The sequence below is a fragment of the Podarcis raffonei genome, chromosome 8 (genome assembly GCF_027172205.1).
Source record: "Podarcis raffonei isolate rPodRaf1 chromosome 8, rPodRaf1.pri, whole genome shotgun sequence".
In the NCBI taxonomy this organism is placed as follows: Eukaryota; Metazoa; Chordata; class Lepidosauria; order Squamata; family Lacertidae; genus Podarcis; species Podarcis raffonei.
The window spans coordinates 91,866,497-91,889,802 of record NC_070609.1 but is presented as its reverse complement, the minus strand read 5'-3'; the positions used below and the strand labels follow the sequence as shown (position 1 = coordinate 91,889,802).

Below are 23,306 nucleotides of genomic sequence, written 5' to 3'. Positions count from 1 at the left end.
CTCAAATTGAAAATTAGAAGTCCAAAAAGTAAGAAGAGATAATAGCCTCTACAATTAGCTACCTGTAGGCCAGTCTGAAGTGCTTGATTTCCTATTGTCTTTTCTCCTGATCCTATACTGCTGAGAGTAATCCACCACTTCTCCTCGAGCTTTACGCCCATCAGGGGATGGGGTGAAGAATTTGGTAAGGCCATCAATGAGCCCTTTGGTTTTCTTGTTGAATTTCAAGGTGGTACTTGCATCTCTGCAGAATTCCAGGTCCTCGATTTGCTCCAAATAGCCCCCTTTTGACGAACAAGTTGACTGGCTGGATAGGGGAGTCTTGCGCTTACGACCTCGACCAGGTCCCGTCTGAACTTTGCTGAAGGGGGCTTTTGATCTAAACAAATAGTAAAGTGGGTAATAGAGACTTACAGAAAGAGAAGCTATGCAGGGTATTAGCCAGCTGATAATTTCAAATTCTTCCTTGGGCAATAAAGATACCTGCAGTGCAATTTAATGGAAGTTTACTCAGAAGCAAATCCAACTCTGTTCAATGAAGCTTACTGTATGGTTAACTGTACACAGAACTGGAGCCTTCCCAAATTTCTCAGGAATCTGGTATTCTGAATAAAAATTAAGTGTATAGGAGTTACGTACTTAATCCCGCCCCCCCCCACCAAAAAGACGCCACGAGAACTCAAGTGTTTAAGAGCAGTGTATAATGATCCTAATGGCAAGGCTTGTTTGACCCTTCAGATAGTTTCCCTCCCACACCTTTCTGACATGGAACTCTAGAGCAAAATTGGAAGCCATCTAAATATTCAAAAGCAGCAGTGACATGGATCATGTCCTGTGTTCTGTAAAGCAACAATCCAAGCACCCTCCAGATTTCATGGGTGTGGAAAAATCTTGAAAAGCAAGTGAGACAGAGTACTCCACTAATGGCAGCAGAACATTCTGCCAGTCTAACTTGAGAGGCTAGAAGGGTTTGTAGTGCAAGAAACATAGTTATATATTGCCTCAAGCTAACAGAGCAAAGTGGATGCTCAAACTTATTTTATTGAAGGAGGGAAGCTCATCGCTTACTTTAGATTCAGTGGGAAGGCAAGCCAAGAATGGCCATTGTTGTTATCTAGCCTAGAGATCTACCTCCTAAGTAGAAGCTTGGGCTGCTTGAAATCAGCACCGGAATTTTTTTACTGAGGACTAACTGCCTACACTGAAAGGTGTAAACAGACTTCTTCTACAAATAAAAAAAATGTGAAAACCAAAACAAATGCTGAGTTTTAGGAAGCTGGGAAATTAATGAATCCAACAAAGTAAAAGATATGCCTTGTGTCACATTCAGAAACAAAAAGCATTAAAAATTTGGACAGAAGTACTCATAATCTTTCCAGAACACGTACCAAAATATTTAACCCAACAAAGATGGAACATCTCTAACAACAGAACTGCACAGGTATCCATATTCACACTGTACCCACTGCCACCAAGTTTTGGAAAAACTTACGTTGCATTTTGGTTCTTTAATCGGTTTTTGGGACGTCCTATTGGGTTGGCATAACGCCGCTTTATCTGTGCTGCCTTCTTGTGTAGAAGTTTTCTTCCTTTCTTACGTGGCCGACATATCTGACATATCCACATGCCTGTAAAGTGAACAGACTCATCATAATGTATGTCAACATCTGTTAGTCCCAGAGAACAATACCGTATTATTTATATAACCTAAGAATAGCCCTGCTGGGCACGCAAGTGGCCCATCTAGTCCAGCCTCCTGTTCTCACAGTGCCCAACCAGATGCTCATGGGAAGCCCATGAGCAGGACAGGAACACAACAGCAATGCAGTACTGCTTGAGTGTTCAAACACTTCAAATACATTCTCTGCAATCACAAAATCATAGAGTTCCCTACGCCAACTTTTAACATATGGTAGTAGTATTATGACCCTGTACTGCAGATTTTTGAGGGGTGGGGGTGAGGAGGAGGAGCTGAGGCTGACAGACTTGTGGTTTCCCTAAGGAAACCTAGTAAGCTCATGGAAAAGGCCAGATTCAAGCCATGGTCTTCTTCATGTCTCGCAGCTCACACTCTTATTCACTACAACACTATATGTAAAGTTATTCAGAACTCTTAATCAAGCCAATGCTACTATTCTGTTCTGCCTGTTAAAGACATCTATAATTTGAAGGCTAAAAGGGTTGTTTGTGTGAGTTTCTCCCCCTGCAGCATCTTTTAACCCTTTCTTACCTTTTGGCATCCTGGTCAGAGGGGGGTCACAACATTCCATGTGAAAGCCACGATCACATGAGTCACAAAATAGCATATTATCCTGCGAAGCACAGAAATTTCAAGTTACTGCAATTCAAGCACTTAGACCAAGAACACTCTTTTCTGGTATCATCAAATATAACCACTATGATTCTAGGCTGAGAAGGGGGTATTCCAGCTGCAGACTGGTATCTTCCTGCCTGTTCAAGGATGAGGAAGGGAAACTGCAAGAAATATATAATCAGAAGCTGCAATTACGCTGTGGCCCTCACACTGCAGAGGGACCGTGTGGGCAGGCGGCTTCTTTAAACTGCTTTGTTGAGGGGCAAGCGGCTGCCCATGCCTCAGCAGAGCAGTCTAATGAAGCTTCAACTCTGGCTCACATGTATGGGTATGTAGGCAAAGAGGCAATCCTGGTCTCAAACTGTATAGGGCAGGCATGTCCAAAGTCCATTGGGGGAGCCCTAATCTGGCCCGCCAGTCGGTTTAATCCAGCCCCTGTGGCAGTTTATTTCTTGGGGTAAAATCGTAAAAAAACCCTCAACAACTGAAAACCTAAAAGCAGCTCAACAACTTCAATCCCAAAAAAAGGTCAACAACCTTGGTTGGCCCTTTGGTCGGCCCCCACGGCCCTTCATTTCATCAAATCTGCCCTACTTTGAAAAAAGTTTGGACACCACTGGTATAAAGCTTTGTACACCAATACTGGCCCCTTGAACACAGCACGGTAGCTAATTGTCAGCCAGTTAGAGTAGCAGTTACTACTTGCAAGTGCTGTTTCAAACTGTTTTCACTGCTTTATTTGTTTCTATTAATAGAATACTATAATTTCCCGCTATGGTAATAATTTATTGAAAGGTTGGTTAAATATTTTCTAGATAAATATTTGCCTATAACCGTTATGCAATCAAAGGAATAAACACTGAATTAATGAGGCAGAAAGAATATTTTGTTTATTCTATTTACAAAACTTTTCTTCCTACATTCCTTTAAAATATTTGTACCCTACTTTTCTGCTTAAAAATCATCTGAATTAGCATAAATGAGCACAAATGCAACCAATATAGATTATTTTTAAAAACAATAGCTTGCAGAGAAAATTGCAGTAGAAACAAATAAACTCAAATCTTAAGTAGGAAGAATAACCAAGATCTCTCCACTAAACACTTCTGGAATAGGAAGTTTTAACCTGTTAGTAAAATGCAAGAACATAGCCTAGGTGCAATGGCCATAAAGGTCCTGTCATGCATACTAACCCACCTAACCTCAGAAAGTGGAGAGAGGCAGAGCAGCACCAGCAGACTCTTTGGGGAGAAGGCAGACCCCCCCCTAAGATCTCAGGCTGTTCAGGGCTTTGAAGGTTGACAGCCAGAACTGGGCTCAGAAGCAAATAGGGAACCAACACAACAGATACGACAAATGCTCTCTGCAGAACCACCACAATTTGTAGCAATTAAAACTTCAACATACTTTTCCAGCACAGCATGCTGTAGTAGTCCAGCCTGGACGTTTGCACTGTGCACATGTCTATGGCAAGGTCAAATCTCACCGCCAACTGCAGAATCTCATGCAATTACAGTGGTGCCCCGCAAGACGAATGCCTCGCAAAACGAAAAACGCGCAAGACGAAAGGGTTTTTCGTTTTTTGCGTTGCTTCGCTAGACGATTTTCCCTATGGGCTTGCTTCGCAAGACGAAAACGTCTTGCAAGTTTGTTCGCTTTTTTCCTAAAGCCACTTGAAGAGGCGCAGTTGCGACGAACCGTGCTTCGCAAGACGAAAAACATCGCAAGACGAAAAGACTCGCGGAACGAATTAATTTCGTCTTGCGAGGCACCACTGTAGTTAGAATATGAACATGATCCAGAAGGTGAATGTCCAGGTACTCACAGCATTCTTGCCTTGATCTCGACAGGAACTGCATGTTTTGCACTCAATGCACTGCCATCGTAAGGCCTTCACACGAACTGTTAACTCTGGGGAGAACTTCAGGCAGGATGGATGACCTACACCAAGGTGAAAACAATTTCAGTTAAACTAAGTAGGAACAGCCTGTGCTCAGGAAGAGCAGAAGGTACAGGTTCTATTGCAGTTAACATCTGATATCTTAAAAAGACTCCAGTTCTGCCAGAGCAGTTCCGTGTGTGCTTGGCACTCTGGGATGAACCCACAATATGTGTTTTTGGAAGGGAAGTTGGTTTCTTGCCCAAACACTCAATATTCAGAGGAAAGAGGAAACAAAACCCTTGAGGAATTGCATGAATGGTTCTAAACGAAGATGATTCCAATATGTACTTAAGTACTTGCAGAAATTATGATGTGCCCAAATAATGCCAAAGAAGCCGTTCATGAGGTGAGCTTTGTAGATTAGCCCTGCCCCCCCAGCCTGCCAACACACCTTTATATTCAAAAGTGGAGCTTACTGGGTTTCTATGTTGGACATGCAGGAGGCAGAACCCTGTCCAGTTCATCCAACATAGTAGGTGGCAGTCAAGGCACAGATAGGTCTCTGCTTTCTTAGTGAGTCTCCTGCACTTCAGTGCTGGACATACAAAAGGAAATGTTCCTTCCTGTGTATCCAGCATACAATTAAAGAAACCTGGTTCAATAACAGAGACACAGACTGTCATCAGCTCACCATGTTTCTGTTAAATGCAAAAAAGATTCATTGGCTGTGAGTCTAGCACAGAGCTTTCCAAACTTTTAATGTTGGTGACACACTTTTTTGACATGCATCATTTCATGACACAGTAATTCAGTTTTACTAGCAAACCGGAGGTTAAACTAACCCCTTTCCAGCGTTCACGCAACATACCTGCACACTGCAGCTGACAGACATGTGCTGCGACACACAGTTTGAAAAGCTCTGGTCTAACACATTAACATGGTGGGCTAATGGTGAAAGGGTAGAGCCCTTCTTGACTCCATTTCCAACCTCTTGGTTTCTATGGTAGGCAGGGAGCTTTACCTCCTATGCATCCAGTGCACTGCCAGAGGATGCGTGAAATGCTCTATGCCTATGCTAGTAAGCCACATAGTTTCTATGCTGGATGGGAAGGGGGGCTTCCATTTCTCCTTGACCAGGAGAGAGAGCTTGTAGGGCAGCAGCTGAAGAAGGAACAAAAAGGGTTTTCTTGTGTGTGTTTCTTGTGGCTGATTAGCTGCTCTCCCTGTGCAAAGCTCAGAGGGGGCAGGGCTTCTGTTGAGGTAGGTGATTAGCTGTGGGAGGAGCTTATCAGAGCTTGTAGGGCAGCAGCTGAAGAAGGAACAAAAAGGGTTTTCTTGTGTGAGTTTCTTGTGGCTGATTAGCTGCTCTCCCTGTGCAAAGCTCAGAGGGGGCAGGGCTTCTGTTGAGGTAGGTGATTAGCTGTGCGAGGAGCTTATCAGAGCTTGTAGGGCAGCGGCGCGCGTCTAGCGGCACGTGCAGTTTGATCCATCTTTTAAATTTAGGGGAGCTAGTCTCAAACGTTTGTTGGGGGAGACCTAGGTTTTTTGGGGGGGATTTATTTGTCCTGTCTTCACGCTTTTTATCATGGAGGACCACTGTAGTCACCCCCAACGACACGTTCTCAAGATGGAGGGTGAGGGAACAGCTGCAGTCGCCTGCGGTTCCTGCGCAATGTTTGCCATCTTGCCAAAGGTTGCAGGCAGCTTTACCTGCAGCAATTGTATGTTGATTGCCCTCTTAAAAGACAAAGTCCAGCAACTGGAGGAACGTGTAGCTACGCTCCAAAGAATTAGAGAGCTGGAGCTCTTCTTGGAAGCAACAGAGCACACCGTCTCCACCAAGGAGGAGACAGGGGACTCCCCTGAGAAGGAGGCTAGTTCACCAACACAGGAGCCAGATATATGGAGAAACGTGACTCAAAGAAGTAGGAGGCCCAGGGTTCGCTCTGATTGTTTAGAAATACACAATCGCTTTGAGGTCCTCTCCCCTAGCATGGAAGACGAAGAGCAGACTCCATTTGAGGATCTCTCCCTCATTACAGTCGATCAGGTATATGAAGACGAGCAGCAAAGGCAGTCCTCAGGGAATGTGCAGGCAACCTTGGAACGGACAGCTCACGGAAGAACCCCGACCAGACCTAAGAGGAGGCGTGTAGTGGTGATAGGGGATTCCCTACTGAGGGGAACAGAAGCAGTGATCTGTGGGCCTGACAAGATGTCTCGGGAAGTGTGCTGTCTCCCCGGGGCTAAGATCCAAGATGTAACTGAACGACTGCAAGGAATCATAAAACCCACTGACAAATACCCCTTCCTCTTGGTTCATGTGGGAACCAATGACACTGCAAGCAATAGCCTCCAGAAGATCAAAAGAGATTACGAGGCTCTGGGCAGGAAATTGAAGCAATTAAATGCACAAATTGTCATCTCATCTGTCCTCCCAGTTGAACGACGTGGCCCAGGGAGAGAGGGAAAAATAGTGGAAGTGAACAACTGGCTTCGCAAATGGTGTAAACAGGAACGGTTTGGATTCTTAGATCACGGAATGCAGTTTCTTGAAGATGGACTTCTGGCAAGCGATGGGCTGCACCTCACAACGGTTGGGAGGAATGTTTTTGCCAAAAATCTCAGAAACCTCATCAGGAGGGCTTTAAACTGACTAATGTGGGGGAGGGAGACAGTGCTCCTGAAGGTAGGAGTCTATCAATTGATGAAGATGATCATCCAAATGTCATAGACCGAATGGAGCAAACAGCACGCAGACCTAGTGGTGGGAGGAAAAAATCCTTAAATAAGAGACACGGGGGGATGATTAATGGACTTCAATGTCTGTACACTAATTCGCAAAGCATGGGAAATAAACAAGATGAGCTTGAGCTCTTGGTACAGCAAACTAAATGTGACGTAATAGGCATCACTGAAACCTGGTGGGATAAGTCCCACGATTGGAATGTAATAATGGAGGGATACAATCTATTTCAGAGAAACAGACCAGACAAGAAAGGAGGAGGAGTGGCGTTATATGTCAGGGATGTGTATACCTGTGAAGAGATCCAAGATTTAGAACCTCAAAGCCAAAGTGAGAGCATTTGGGTCAAAATTAAGGGAGAGAAGAATAACAGTGACCTCATTGTGGGAGTTTACTATAGATCCCCAAGCCAAACGGAGGACATAGATGATGCCTTCCTGGAACAGATGGCCAAGCATGCAAAAGGAAGGGAGATAGTAGTAATGGGGGACTTCAATTACCCAGATATTTGCTGGATGTCAAACTCAGCCAAGAGCATAAGGTCAAACAGATTCCTCACTGGCCTTGCAGACAACTTCATTGTCCAGAAAGTGGGAGAAGCAACAAGAGGAACAGCCATTTTAGATCTGGTCCTAACCAATGTTGATGACCTGGTTAGTGGGGTAGAAGTGGAAGGATCATTAGGCGCGAGTGATCATGCTCTTCTGAAATTTACTATACAGCGGAAAGGAGCAGCCAATCATACTAGGACTCAATTTCTCGACTTTAAGAAAGCCGACTTCATAAAACTTAGGGAAGTGCTGGGTGAGATCCCATGGACAGTAATACTAAAAGGAAAGGGAGTTTATGATGGCTGGGAGTTTGTTAAGAGGGAGATAGTAAAAGCACAACTTCAGGCAATACCAATGAGACGGAAACATGGAAGGTGCCTAAAGAAGCCAGGGTGGCTATCTAAAGAACTTTTAACTGAGTTAAGATTAAAAAAGGATGTGTACAAAAAATGGAAAAGGGGGGAAACCACCAAAGAGGAATTCAAACAAATAGCCAGCACGTGTAGACACAAAGTCAGAAAAGCTAAAGTACAGAATGAACTCAGGCTTGCTAGAGAGGTTAAAAGCAACAAAAAAGGCTTTTATGGGTATGTTTGTAGCAAAAGGAAGAACAAAGAAACAGTGGGGTCACTCAGAGGAGAAGATGGTGAAATGCAAACAGGGGACACAGAAAGGGCTGAACTCCTCAATGCCTTCTTTGCCTCAGTCTTCTCCAATAAAGAAAACAATGCCCGACCTGAAGAATTTGGAGCAAATGATTCAGCAGAGGAAACACAGCCCAGAATAACTAAGGAGATAGTACAAGAATACTTGGCTAGTCTAGATGTATTCAAGTCTCCAGGGCCAGATGAACTGCATCCAAGAGTATTAAAAGAACTGGCAGATGTGATTTCAGAACCACTGGCAGTCATCTTTGAGAATTCCTGGAGAACAGGCGAAGTCCCGGCAGACTGGAGGAGGGCAAATGTTGTCCCTATTTTCAAAAAGGGGAAAAGAGAGGACCCAAATAATTACCGCCCAGTCAGTCTGACATCAATACCAGGGAAGATTCTGGAGCAAATCATTAAACAAACAGTCTGTGAGCACCTAGAAAGGAATGCTGTGATCACCAATAGTCAGCATGGATTTCTGAAAAATAAGTCATGTCAGACTAACCTGATCTGGTTTTTTGACAGAATTACAAGCCTGGTAGATGAAGGGAACGCAGTGGATGTAGCCTACCTTGATTTCAGCAAGGCATTTGACAAGGTGCCCCATGATATTCTTGTAAAGAAGCTGGTAAAATGCGGTCTTGACTATGCTACCACTCAGTGGATTTGTAACTGGCTGACTGACCGAACCCAAAGGGTGCTCATCAATGGTTCCTCTTCATCCTGGAGAAGAGTGACTAGTGGGGTGCCACAGGGTTCTGTCTTGGGCCCGGTCTTATTCAACATCTTTATCAACGACTTGGATGATGGACTCAAGGGCATCCTGATCAAATTTGCGGATGACACCAAACTGGGAGGGGTGGCTAACACCCCAGAGGACAGGATCACACTTCAAAACGACCTTGACAGATTAGAGAACTGGGCCAAAACAAACAAGATGAATTTGAACAGGGAGAAATGTAAAGTATTGCACTTGGGCAAAAAAAAATGAGAGGCACAAATACAAGATGAGTGACACCTGGCTTGAGAGCAGCACATGTGAAAAGGATCTAGGAGTCTTGGTTGACCACAAACTAGACATGAGCCAACAGTGTGACGCGGCAGCTAAAAAAGCCAATGCAATTGTGGGCTGCATCAATAGGAGTATAGCATCTAGATCAAGGGAAGTAATAGTGCCACTGTATTCTGCTCTGGTCAGACCTCACCTGGAGTACTGTGTCCAGTTCTGGGCACCACAGTTCAAGAAGGACACTGACAAACTGGAACGTGTCCAGAGGAGGGCAACCAAAATGGTCAAAGGCCTGGAAACGATGCCTTATGAGGAACGGCTAAGGGAGCTGGGCATGTTTAGCTTGGAGAAGAGGAGGTTAAGGGGTGATATGATAGCCATGTTCAAATATATAAAAGGATGTCACATAGAGGAGGGAGAAAGGTTGTTTTCTGCTGCTCCAGAGAAGCGGACACGGAGCAATGGATCCAAACTACAAGAAAGAAGATTCCACCTAAACATTAGGAAGAACTTCCTGACAGTAAGAGCTGTTCGACAGTGGAATTTGCTGCCAGGGAGTGTGGTGGAGTCTCCTTCTTTGGAGGTCTTTAAGCAGAGGCTTGACAACCATATGTCAGGAGTGCTCTGATGGTGTTTCCTGCTTGGCAGGGGGTTGGACTCGATGGCCCTTGTGGTCTCTTCCAACTCTATGAGTCTATGAGTCTATGAGCATAGGAACCATGAGGGCTGTCGGGAGATGTGAAGAGCACTCCATGCAGAAGCCCACTTCGTTTCTGCAATGGGTAGAGAGGAGGCAAAGCACCAACTTTCATGCACAATGTATAAATGTGGTGGGTTGCCAGAGGACAGCCTGAGCATTCTGTTTCTCTTGTAGTAGCTCACTCAGTTGTCTGAGTGAAATTCCACCTACGCTCACCAGGCAAGCAGCTAAAAACAAAGCTGCATCAGGCTAAAGGGCACATCTGCAGGGGCCATTTTTACAAATTGTATTCCCTGCACATTGCATTCATTTTTTAATAGAGCTGTTGGTGTTATCTGTGTGACAAAAAGAGTCTTCCCAGCCTACAATGAACCTTCTTTCCAAGCAACTTCTCTTACTTCTCTTCCAGCAGCAAAACTCTAGAGCAAGAAATACTTTAGCACACTGTACCACACAACTTTTCAGCCCCAACATGAACTCTGGTCATATTAAGTTTTGCAAGTTTCTGCACTGCTCCAAGCATTACCTCAGAAAACATAAAACTAATCCCTAGCAGCATAGCCAAGCATAAGGAGAAGTATAACTACAGTGGATATTGCCCATGACAAGCAGTCTTGAAGCAATTCTCCAGCTGGGTTAAAAAGGTGTTATTTTTTTAAGTTAGCTTGTTAAATGTGCACAATGAATGCATTTGCAGGTCACCAATTCAATAGATCTCATTGCCCAAAATGCAGGCAGCCACCTACCACTATTGCCGCAATCAGCACAAGAAATGAGCTCTTCAGGTTTCTTTTCTCGGTTTTGTTCTTTTGTACCAAGGCAGAAGCTGCAGATTGGGATTGGTTCAGCAACTGGCTGTGGGGGAAGGAGACGAATAATAGAGATTTTCATTAATTATATCATATTTGCAAAACATATACTGAATGAAGACATTAGAGCAGAGATAGCTAACTCAGGTCAAAAGTATTGAGACATAAGCAATTCATTTCCTAGGGCAGTGTTAGAAAATCAGATATATAAGCAAGGAGCCAAATGGCTCCTTAAACCAAGGTTACAGTCACCAAAACAGAATGTTTAGTTGCCATTTTGGGGTAAAAAAGCTCAGAAGTCTTGTTTTTCAAATGATGGATTGACTGTGATTGATTCTCAGTTAAACATCTGGCTAACTCAGACGACTACCTTGAGTCAGGTTAACTTTGAGAACTTAAAAGTCACTTGATTCAGGAACAAGCCCACCTACACAGTACATTGGCCTATTCCAACCTCTCTTTCTTAATGGTGACATAATAACGTAAGAATATTCTTCACCACCATGAGAAGGACAGTGGGGTGGGGTAAGTGAAGACAAGCTACAACTAATACCTATAACTATTAACTGTAATGTTGTTTACTGCTACTGCTCAGGCTGCACACAGAAAAAGCATATTGGTTCCAGAAATTCATTCTGATTATGCAGATAAAATATAACTGATAGAATTCTACAGGATGTGGTATGAGTGAGTGGAAAGAGTCAAGACCCTAGGATGATCAGAAATGCACCTCCAAATGGTGGTGATGTCAGGTGCCATCCTGGTGCCCAGGCATCTTCACTTGGTTGCAAGTGGTCGATAGCCAGGTGCAAAATGCAACTGGCACCTGGCTAATTTCAAACACTGTCCTAGGGTGTTAGACAACTACGCTTTATTCAGAGAGAAACTAATGGGTCTAACTTAATCATGGTCATTAATTTCAATGGGTCTGCTCTGAGTAAATTAATTAATTTTATAATGAATGATTTTAGAGTGTTGTTTGTGTTGTACTTTTGTATTGTTTTATTGTTGTTAGCTGCCCTGAGCCCGGCTTCGGCTGGGGAGGGCGGGATATAAATAAAATTTATTATTATTATTATTATTATTAAAACTTAATTGAATACCACTCCTAGTCCCTGTCCCTACCTCAAAAATTCACAGAGCACTGCAGTGAAGATATATATACAAAGGAAGCCAGTTCCAAGTGATTGCAATGAGAGCAGACTGCATGTGCTGGGCCTGTATTGGTCACAGAGACAATCTTAAGTGGTACTCAGGACCTGATGTAAGTGTTGTAGTACAGACTGGAAAACAGTGACTACAATGCTATCAAATTCAACTTATAGGCAAGTGGGCAACTGCCAAGGAAGTCAAACAGTCACACAGAACTTCAAAGGAGAAAACTGAGGGGATTGGCAGAAAGGAAATAGAAAGGCAAAGTTAAATTTCTCCAGACTGCCATGAGGTTATTCAAAAGCATAATGAATGTTAAATTATACAATATATACCACAGATCAGGAAAGGTGCCACAAAGGTCTACAGGATGTGTGGCTAACAAGCAAAGTCAATAACATAGAGGCAAGAATGTGTTTTTCACAAAATAGATGAGATGACAACAAAAAGCAACAAAACATTGGCAAAATAAAGGAAAGCTGACAACAAAAAATACAAAAAAGAATTTCAAGGAGTTCATCACTAAAAACATTATGCCTAGTAATAAAACATTATTTAACAAATTAGAAGCAAGAAAAATGCTTAGGGATGATATTGGACATTTGGATGACATTTGGTCAAATGTGTGCTAAGGAAGGAAAAGGAGACTGATGGGGAAATGAACGAATCCTTTCAACAGTATTCACGGCAGACGGGCAGAACCCTTTGCCTGAGCTAGTTGGAGGAACCGGGGCAAAGAGTGGAGAGAAGGCATAAAGTCCTAGGCCTTAGTGACAAAACAAACCAACAAACAGGAACTTGAGAGTAGGAAAAAGTGGGCAGCTCCCACATTGGAGAAATATATAGTAAGTGGGGGTCAACCATGGATCTGTATTGGGACAAGCTGGAGTTGGGCTGGAAAGTGAGAAAGTCAAACCTGGAGGTGGCAACAAATTGATCAGGGTCCTAGAAACAAGAACTCCCAAAGGAGCTCTCCAAACTGGATGAATGGAAGCTAAAAAAGCAAATGCAGTTAAATGTCAGGAAGTGCAAAGTTATGCACATGGGGACAAAAAATCCTAACATACACAGCAATGGGTTCTGAATTGGTGATGGCTGGCCAAGAATGAGATCCTGGAGTTGTAGTGAAGGTATCAACCCAGTGTGCAGCAGCTGAGAAAACGGCAAATTCCATTTTAGGGATCATTAGGAAAAGGAGTGAGAATAAAACCACCCAAATCTTAATGCTGTTATATAACTCTATGGTCCACAGTTCTGATCAATGATCCCCAAAGAAGATACTGTAGAACTCAAAAAAGTGCAGAAGAGGATATCCAAAATAATAAAGAGGCTGGAACAACCTCCTCGTGAGGCAGATTTACAACATTTGGAGCTTTTTTAGTTTAGAGAAAAGAGAAGTGAAAAGGGGTAAATTACAGAAATGTATAAGATTATCACACGGTGGAGAAAGTGGACAGAGAAAAGCTCTTCCTCCTCTCTCATAATACTAGAAGCCTGTGGCATACAAAAGCAAGTACTTCTTCACAACTATGGGAATCTGTAGGCACAAGGCATGGTGATGGTTACTGACTTGGACAGCTTTTAAAAGGGAGTAGACAAATTCATGAAGGTAAGGCTATCAATGGCTACTAGTGGTGACAATTATATATGATTTTTAGTATCAGAGAAAGTAGGCCTCTTGAGTAAGAGAGTGTCTACTCATGTCCCATTTGTGTGCCTCTGACACACATCCACTTGGCCACTATGAGAACAGGATGCTAGACTAGATGGCCTGATCCAGCAAGGCTCTTCTTGTGTTTTTCTTTTTCATGTGGAAAAGGTAATAGCAGTTCCACAGTTAATTCGTTCTGGAGTTCCGTTCTTAACCTGAAACTGTTCATAACCTGAGGTACCACTTTAGCTAATGGGGCCTCCTGCTGCCGCCGTAGCACAATTTCTATTCTCATCCTGAAGCAAATTTCTTAACCCGAGGTACTATTTCTGGGTTAGCGGAGTCTGTAACCTCAAGCCTCTGTAACCTGAAACCTCTGTTACCCGAGGTACCACTGTACCACTCTATTCTGCCTTGGTCAGACCACACCTGGAATACCGTGTCCAATTCTGGGCAACACAATTTAAGAGGGTGTTGACAAGCTGGAACATATGCAGAGGAGGGTGACCAAGACAATCAAGGTCTGGAAACCAAGACTTACGAGGAGCACTTGAAGGAGCTGGGTAGGTTTAGCCTGGAAAAGAGAAGGCTGAGGAGATATGATAGCCATCTTCAAATATCTCAAGGGCTGTTACATGGAGGAAGGAACAAGCTTGTTTTCTCCTGCTCTGGAGGGTAGAAATCAAAACTAATGGCTTCAAGTAACAAGAAAGGAGATTCCAACTAAACAGCAGGAGAAATTTTCTGATAGTAAGAGCTGTTCAACAGTGGAATGGTCTCCCTCAGGAGGTTGTGAACTCTCATTTCTCATTTCTTGGAGGCTTTTAAGCAGGGGTTGGATGGCCATCTGTCATGGATACTGTAGTTGAGATTCTTACATTGCAGGGGGTTGGACTAGATGACCCTTGGGGTACCTTCCACCTCTACAATTCTATGATGTGATGATTCTATGATTCTACTGCACAGGGTTTGTCAGAGAAAAAAATGTATCACTTAATGCATTCCACCTGGAGCTCTTTGGAGAGAAATGGGAAGCAAATGTGATTAGTACTAACATTATTTATATATGTACAATGCAGGCCTTGAATACTAATTGACTATGGGGAATGAAAGCTCTCAGTCACCCCAACATACTCAGTCAGAGAAAATTCAATAGTAAAAAAGTTCCCACCTCCATAGATTAAATGCATTGCTTATTTTCGCACCAACTGATGGTTCATTTGTCTTTCCAATGTCCTTTAAAAATATATGAGAAAACTACCCTCTTTCTTTCTTCTCTCCCGCTATAGCTTTATCTTTTTTTACTTTCACCAATGTGAATGTGATCAAGAATCCTAGTTTTCTTTTCAAAAGAGCCATCTAGCCTTTTTAGTTGCATAGACAACTTTTGAGCATGTACAAGCAAGCATGTCAGTGACAATGTTTAGTCTCTAATAAGCTCTTCTCTGCTCTTAAGAAATGGTTTTTCTTCTCTTAAGAAATCAACTCCGGCCCTCCAGATGTTTGGGACTACAATTCCCATCATCCCTAGCTAACAGGACCAGTGGTCAGGGATGATGGGAATTGTAGTCCCAAACACCTGGGACTATGCCTATGCCTATGCCTGGATGCCTTCCAAACCATAAAAACTTTCATGAGCTGTAGTAAAGAACAAAAGCACGTACATTCCCATCATATAATCTTGACAGACACTCATCTACATAATCACAGTTGCCCTGAGAATACAACAAAGGGAAGGGATAACTCTTTGGCCCCTGCCATCAGTTTCACCACTTCTACCACACCAAAACCACCAGCAAGGGAAGAATGGCTTCATCAGCTGGATATAAATGTTTGTTTATTCTGGGTTGTTAAACTGATTTTCTCCCCCTTTCCATAGTGTTTGGCCTGTAGGTCTGAGTGCAGGATCTGTGTCTCATTGTTTGGTTGATGTGAGCCTACTTTGGAAGGCAAAATTCATCTGTAGTGAGATAAAAATATAAAATGAAACAAAACATCATCCCTAAATTTCTCTCAGAACTGCAGCTGCCTGCCCTCTTATTCCCATCTTGTGTTCTGCTGGCTGCCATGAGTATTTTTCTCCTCAGTCTGCACTGCTGAGAGCAATAGAAACCTTCCTTCCATGGGACTGTTGCATCTGCTCTGCACTATCAAGAGCTCTCAGATTTTGCCTCCCAACCATATATTGTTGTTGTTGTTTAGTCATTTAGTCGTGTCCGACTCTTCGTGACCCCATGGACCAGAGCACGCCAGGCACCTCTGTCCTCCACTGCCTCCCGCAGTTTGGTCAAACTCATGCTGGTAACCTCGAAAACACTATCCAACCATCTCGTCCTCTGTCGCCCCCTTCTCCTTGTGCCCTCCATCTTTCCCAACATCAGGGTCTTCTCCAGGGAGTCTTCTCTTCTCATGAGGTGGCCAAAGTCTTGGAGCCTCAGCTTCAGGATCTGCCCTTCCAGTGAGCACTCAGGGCTGATTTCCTTAAGAATGGATGCGTTTGATCTTCCTGCAGTCCATGGGACTCTCAAGAGTCTCCTCCAGCACCATAATTCAAAAGCATCAATTCTTCGGCGATCAGCCTTCTTTATGGTCCAGCTCTCACTTCCATACATCACTACTGGGAAAACCATAGCTTTAACTATACAAACCTTTGTTGGCAAGGTGACATGCTGTCTAGGCCTGTCATTGCCCTTCTCCAAGAAGCAGGCATCTTTTAATTTCGTGGCTGCTGTCACCATCTGCAGTGATCATGGAGCCCAAGAAAGTAAAATCTCTCACTGCCTCCATTTCTTCCCCTTCTATTTGCCAGGAAGTGATGGGACCAGTGGCCATGATCTTCGTTTTTTTGATGTTGAGCTTCAGACCATATTTTGCGCTCTCCTCTTTCACCCTCATTAAAAGGTTCTTTAATTCCTCTTCACTTTCTGCCATCAAGGTTGTGTCATCTGCATATCTGAGGTTGTTGATATTTCTTCCGGCAATCTTAATTCCGGCTAGGGATTCATCCAGCCCAGCCTTTCGCATGATGAATTCTGCATATAAGTTAAATAAGCAGGGAGTCAAAATACAGCCTTGTCGTACTCTTTTCCCAATTTTGAACCAATCAGTTGTTCCATATCCAGTTCTAACTGTAGCTTCTTGTCCCACATAGAGATTTCTCAGGAGACAGATGAGGTGATCAGGCACTCCCATTTCTTTAAGAACCTGCCATAGTTTGCCGTGGTCAACACAGTCAAAGGCTTTTGCATAGTCAATGAAGCAGAAGTAGATGTCTTTCTGGAACTCTCTAGCTTTCTCCATAATCCAGCGCATGTTTGCAATTTGGTCTCTGGTTCCTCTGCCTCTTCTAAATCCAGCTTGCACTTCTGGGAGTTCTCGGTCCACATACTGCTTGAGCCTTCCTTGTAGACTTTTAAGCATAACCTTGCTAGCGTGTGAAATGAGTGCAATTGTGCGGTAGTTGGAGCATTCTTTGGCACTGCCCTTCTTTGGGATTGGGATGTAGACTGATCTTCTCCAATCTTCTGGCCACTGCTGAGTTTTCCAAACTTGCTGGCATATTGAGTGTAGCACCTTAACAGCATCATCTTTTAAAATTTTAAATAGTTCAGCTGGAATACCATCACTTCTACTGGCCTTGTTATTTGCAGTGCTTTCTAAGGCCCATTTGACTTCACTCTCCAGGATGTCTGGCTCAAGGTCAGCAACCACACTATCTGGGGTATACGAGACATCTATATCTTTCTGGTATAATTCCTCTGTGTATTCTTGCCACCTCTTCTTGATGTCTTCTGCTTCTGTTAGGTCCTTTCCACTTTTGTCCTTTATTATGGTAATCTTTGTACGAAATGTTCCTTTCATATCTCCAATTTTCTTGGACAGATCTCTGGTTCTTCCCATTCTATTGCTTTCCTCTATTTCTTTGCATTGCTCGTTTAAAAGGGCCTTCTTGTCTCTCCTTGCTATTCTTTGGAAATCTGCATTCAATTTCCTGTATCTTTCACTATCTCCCTCGCATTTTGCTTGCCTTCTCTCCCCCGCTATTTGTAAGGCCTCATTGGACAGCCACTTTGCTTTCTTGCATTTCCTTTTCATTGGGATGGTTTTCGTTGCTGCCTCCTGTATAATTTTGCGAGCCTCCATCCATAGTTCTTCAGGCACTCTGTCCACCAAATCTAAATCCTTAAACCTGTTCCTCACTTCCACTGTGTATTCATAAGGGATTTGATTTAGATTGTATCTTACCGGCCCAGTGGTTTTTCCTACTTTCTTCAGTTTAAGCTTGAATTTTGCTATAAGAAGCTGATGATCTGAGCCACAGTCAGCTCCAGGTCTTGTTTTTGCTGACTGTATAGAGCTTCTCCATCTTTGGCTGCAGAGAATATAATCAATCTGATTTCGATGCTGCCCATCTGGCGATGTCCATGTGTAGAGTCGTCTCTTGTATTGTTGGAAAAGCGTGTTTGTGATGACCAGCTTGTTCTCTTGACAGAACTCTATTAGCCTTTGCCCTGCTTCGTTTTGATCTCCAAGGCCAAACTTGCCAGTTGTTCCTTTTATCTCTTGACTCCCTACTTTAGCATTCCAATCCCCTATAATGAGAAGAACATCCTTCTTTGGTGTCACTTCTATAAGGTGTTGTAAGTCTTCATAGAATTGGTCAATTTCAGTTTCTTCAGCACCAGTAGTTGGTGCATAAACTTGGATTACTGTGATGTTAAAAGGTCTGCCTTGGATTCGTATCGAGATCATTCTATCATTTTCGAGATTGCATCCCAGTACAGCTTTCACCACTCTTTTGTTGACTATGAGGGCCACTCCATTTCTTTTACGGGTTTCTTGCCCACAGTAGTAGATATGATGGTCATCCGAACTGAATTCACCCATTCCCGTCCATTTTAGTTCACTGATGCCCAGGATGTCAATATTTATTCTTGCCATCTCATTTTTGACCACCTCCAACTTACCCAGGTTCATGGTTCTTACATTCCAGGTTCCTATGCAATATTTTTCTTTACAGCATTGGACTTTCCTTTCGCTTCCAGGCATATCCACAACTGAGCGTCCTTTCGGCTTTGGCCCAGCCGCTTCATCAGCTCTGGATCTACTTGTACTTGCCCTCCGCTCTTCCCCAGTAGCATGTTGGACGCCTTCCGACCTGAGGGGCTCATCTTCCAGCGTCATAACTTTTATATGCCTGTTGTCTTTGTCCATGGAGTTTTCTTGGCAAGGATACTGGAGTGGCTTGCTGGTTCCTTCTCCAGGTGAATCACGTTTGGTCAAAACTCTCCACTATGACCTGTTCATCTTGGGTGCCCTGCTCGGCATAGTTCATAGCTTCTCTGAGTTCTTCAAGCCCTTTCGCCACGGCAAGGCAGTGATCCATGAATATATATAACCATATATATCACCACACTATTAACCAATGCTCGTCAAATGTGACAGGGCTTCATAAGTAGATGCTCACTGAGTATGCCACCTAAACATGATTACACAACACTAGAAAGAAAACTGCTTCATCTAGAGCACAAATTACTGTGCTAGGAATCTGCCCATTAAAAAGAAATTTCGAAACAACTACACATCTATTTTCATTGAAATCCTTTTGCCCAAACAACTACTGTGAGTGCTGAATTGAAGCTAAGCATCATTTTGTTAGTCTTTCAAGAACTAAATAACTGCAATTTATCATGACTGCTTTGGCCTTGCTTTGCTGGACCTATCAACTTTCTCATTCTTTCCCCAAATTACAGAGATAGATGTATGTTCTCATTTTGATGAAGTTTAAGGACAATCACATTCATAAAGTTGGCTGCATCTTCACTAGTAGGTATATAAATCATTAGCCAAACAGGTGAAAAAACAGACCTTGGTAGGGGGATCTCTTGCTTGTGAATAAGACAAAGACACTGCTGCCAAATTTATTTTGCCACAAAACTGGTGTAAGGGATTTTGCAATACCAGTGCAGTTACAAATGAAACTGTAAATGTATACATGGAGTGAAGAACAACAAGCTCTTAGTCACAGCTCCATATCACTTCCCTGAACAGATTTTCCTGGTAGGTTTCCCAAACATTCGAGAGGGCAATTTAAAGTCAAAGAAAAGGAATGTCAGTTCTCCAATTCAATAAGCACCAGAAATTTGTTCTCAGAAAAACTGGTTCTTGATATAGGTAATCCTCTCCAAGAGTCTGCTCAAAATTCACAATACTTTTTTTAAAAATAGAATATTTATTAAGGTTTTTAATAATAATACAATAAAGGTAAAAAGAAAAGAAAGAATAAAAAATAATAACAAAAATACAGAAGTAAAAATAATTAAAAATAAAAAAATAAAACATGCAAATTTCCCATTTCTCATTTTCCTTTAACATGTTTCCCGGACCTCCTCGTACCTCCCTTTTTTGTATTCCGATTCAAATTGTTAGTTCAGCAAATCCTTGCCATTAAGTTTTAACCTGTTTCTAAACCTGATTCTCATATTCCCTTAAGACATTACAGCTGGGAACCACTTAATTTCTATCCAACATCATTCTAACATTCATTAATTTTGCAATATTTCTGTAAGTAATCTTTAAATTTCTTCCAATCTTCTTCCGCCGACTCTTCTCCCTGGTCTCGGATTCTGCCAGTCATCTCTGCCAATCCCATATAGTCCATCACCTTCATCTGCCATTCTTCCAGAGTGGGTAGATCTTGTGTCTTCCAGTATTTTGCAATAAGTATTCTTGCTGCTGTTGTAGCATACACAAAAAAAATTCACAATACTTTTGACTTCCGGTTTGGATCGCAAGCAGCAGGGAGCGCGGAGAAACCGCGGAAGGGTTTTTCCAAGCTACACGGGGGCTTGGGGGCTACGCAAAGGCACTGCGACCCCCAAAATCTCAAAGGGGACACCCTTGAGGGATAAGCTATCCAGCAGCGTTGGAGTGGTTCCGGCATTTTTTCGGGGTTTTTTTTAAGGGACTCGAGAGTGACGGGACTGAGAAACGCAAATGGTAAGCACCGCTGACCCCGTGTAGCGATGCCTCTAGCTCCCACTGGAAAAGCGACAAACCTCCGTAACTTTAAGAACAGAACCCTTAGTGTTTAAGGAGTATATTTTGGCTTAAAAATTTGATAATACACTAAGTGAGCTCTGGATGCAGAAGGATTTAAGAAAGGAGCCCGACCCGATTTTCGGAGTGAAAATGGGGCAGGATACAAAATCGCTAGAGCAAAGAAAGGAAGTGATCGCTCACCCGCTGTAGGAACAGAAAAGTGAAAGTCCTCAGCAACTTCTAAGCGAGGCAAAGGAAACTAAATAAAACAAAAGTAACGGAAAAGACCTTTAGAGACTTTGTTTTCTTTTTGGGGAGAGTATGAAAAAATAATAGAAAGAACTGAATAGAGTGGTTATAAAGAGAGAAATACTTTGAAGCCTTAAACTTTAAATTGGAATACAAGGGAGAAGGAGGGGAGAAGAGAAAAGACGAAATAATAACATAAAGGCTTTAGAGAAAGCATTAAATTACAATCTCTCCTCACCATCCTCTCTATTTAAATCCTGAACCTCTTATATTACAACTTAGGCAACGGAATAAGTAAGAACTTAAATTTTGTTGTTTTTTTTAAACCCTAACGTCAGACCTCAACTTCTCCCTTCAGAAGACTTTGGATTATAAATTTCTTCTTCTCTTTCTTTTTGGAGTTGTTTGGAATCCCATATGAGTTGAGCTTACAGGGATACACATATATGTTTATTTGGACATTTAATTCTTCCTATTCGACTGATTGGATCTAATTTTGTATATTCTGGATTTTGATATTTTTGGAGCTTTCTGGAATCATACATGAACTGAGTTATAGAGGTTTGTACTTATGATTACTGGGGTATATATTCCCCTCCATTTGATGAACTGGATTTAATCTGGGATCTCTGGATCTTCTCTCAACCCAACCCAATTTTGGATTAAGCCAGCAAGTGGCTGAAGACCATAGAGTTTAAAATAAATAAATAAAAACTTTTTTTTCTTTTTTGGTTCGCGGTGGATGCTGGGAGATTAGCTGATTAGAATTTATCTGACTGTGTATTAGAGACAGTGTTTATTGTTTTTTTTTCATTGACGGCCTTAGTGCTTTTTTGGACATAGAAGTAACTTACATTTCTAAATACCTGTCACCTTATCCCGACGAAATATTTAAGTTGGATTAAGCTAACCAAGTGGCTGAAGATCGGACAGAAGGAAAAGAAAGAAAGAACAGGGAACTCCTATTCATAACAAAAGTCGGATTTATGTTAAACTTATCATCTCTCTGATGGTTTTCTCACATAAAGGCTTTCTTGTAAGGTTATTATTTCATTTACGGCTTTTTTTACAAGGCCATTGTTTTTACATAATTAACGATTTTTTCACAAGTTTATTATTGTATTAACTTGAACTAATTTGAGCTAATTGTAAACCAATTTCGGACTTTAATTTTGAGTTTATTGACTGTAAGTTTATTAATTGAGATTTTGAATTGGGAAATTAACTGATATCTGGGGATTTGGTTTTGGATTTGGAAATCCCTCAAGTTAAATTTGAATGAAGAACATTTTAGTCTTTCTGGAAAAACTTATAGAGATTGGGAATAATTTGATCTGTTACATTTGTTACAAAAATATTCCATATATGTATTGACTTTATTTGGTGAGAAGCCTGGAATTAGACTGCACAAGAAAGGGAAAACTTAAGCGCTATTGAATATACTAATTGATAATTGATCAAAATTGGTCAAGACTGTGTGCCCTTTTGGGGAGAGAATAAATATCACAAGAGTTGAAATTTTAAAAAAAAAGAGTGGAAAGGGAGAAAATGTCTGGGAAAAATGGAAAAAAGATAGGAGGAACACCATCAGATAGGAAAGCATCCAGACAAGAAGAAATTAAGGACCTAGATATTTTATGGTTAAAAATAAAGGAGGAATTCAAGCAGAGTGAAATACATATGGAGAAAAAGCTAGGAGAGATGCATGAGTCGATAGATAAGAAAATAGAGGGAGTAGTAGGAGAACTCTCTAGTAAGATTAAAGATTTAGCAGTTCGATCAAAGACTATGGAAGAAACAAACAAAAGAATACAGAAAGAAATAAAAGAACAAAGGAAGGAGACAGAAAAGATAAAAGATGAAATAGGAGAATTGAATAAAACTCAAGATCAAGTTTTGGACAATTTAGCAATGATTGAAACGAAACAGAAACAGCTAAACCTAAAGTTTAGAGGTTAGGGTTAGGGTTGGGGTAAGAAGCAAACAAGAATATTAAAGAATTAGCGAAATGGTTGGAATTGAAAGAAGAAGAGGTCGCCTATACGATTGAAAATGCTTTTAGAATAAAAGTGAAGTCTCAACAAGTAAAATCAAAAAAAATTCCAGGAGATTGTTTGGTAATATTTAATTTGATAGAGATGAAAAATATAATATTAAAAACAAGTTATCAAAAAAAATTAGTAGTTGAAGGTAGACCAATCATCATTTTTAAAGAAATACCAACCAGACTCCTACGCAAAAGAGAAGGCTATAAACAGTTAGTAAGCGTTCTGAAAAGAAACGGCATACAACACAGATGGGAGTTCCCAGAAGGGATCTCCTTTTTTTATAAAGATAAAAGCTTCAGGATTACCGAGACCCAAGAAGTGAAGAAATTTCTGCGGAGATATGAGAAAGATCTTGGAAAAGTAGAGGAGAGATATGGAGGAAGAAATGGAGACTTAGAGGAGAGAAGAAGAAGGAGAGAGAAAGAAAAAGAACAAGAAACTAAAAGAAGAGAAGAAGAAGTAGAAGAAGAGGAAGAGGAAGAAGGAGTAGTGGGAGGAGGAGGA

General features: G+C 41.9%; 1 protein-coding gene across 2 annotated transcripts in view; it reads right to left on the bottom strand.

Moving 5' to 3' along the window:
* Positions 1–23,306, bottom strand: part of KAT6A (lysine acetyltransferase 6A) — a 98,432-nt gene that overhangs the window by 43,932 nt on the left and 31,194 nt on the right. Inside the window, exons 3-7 of one of the 2 annotated variants that reach the window (XM_053401568.1) lie at positions 10,599–10,707; positions 4,140–4,255; positions 2,231–2,312; positions 1,493–1,628; positions 63–379 (exon numbers count right to left, since the gene is read on the bottom strand). In XM_053401568.1, the coding sequence (XP_053257543.1) occupies positions 63–379; positions 1,493–1,628; positions 2,231–2,312; positions 4,140–4,255; positions 10,599–10,707 (760 nt within the window). Of the gene's footprint in view, positions 1–62; positions 380–1,492; positions 1,629–2,230; positions 2,313–4,139; positions 4,256–10,598; positions 10,710–23,306 lie in introns of both variants that reach the window. The other variant, XM_053401569.1, reaches the window with a different exon arrangement.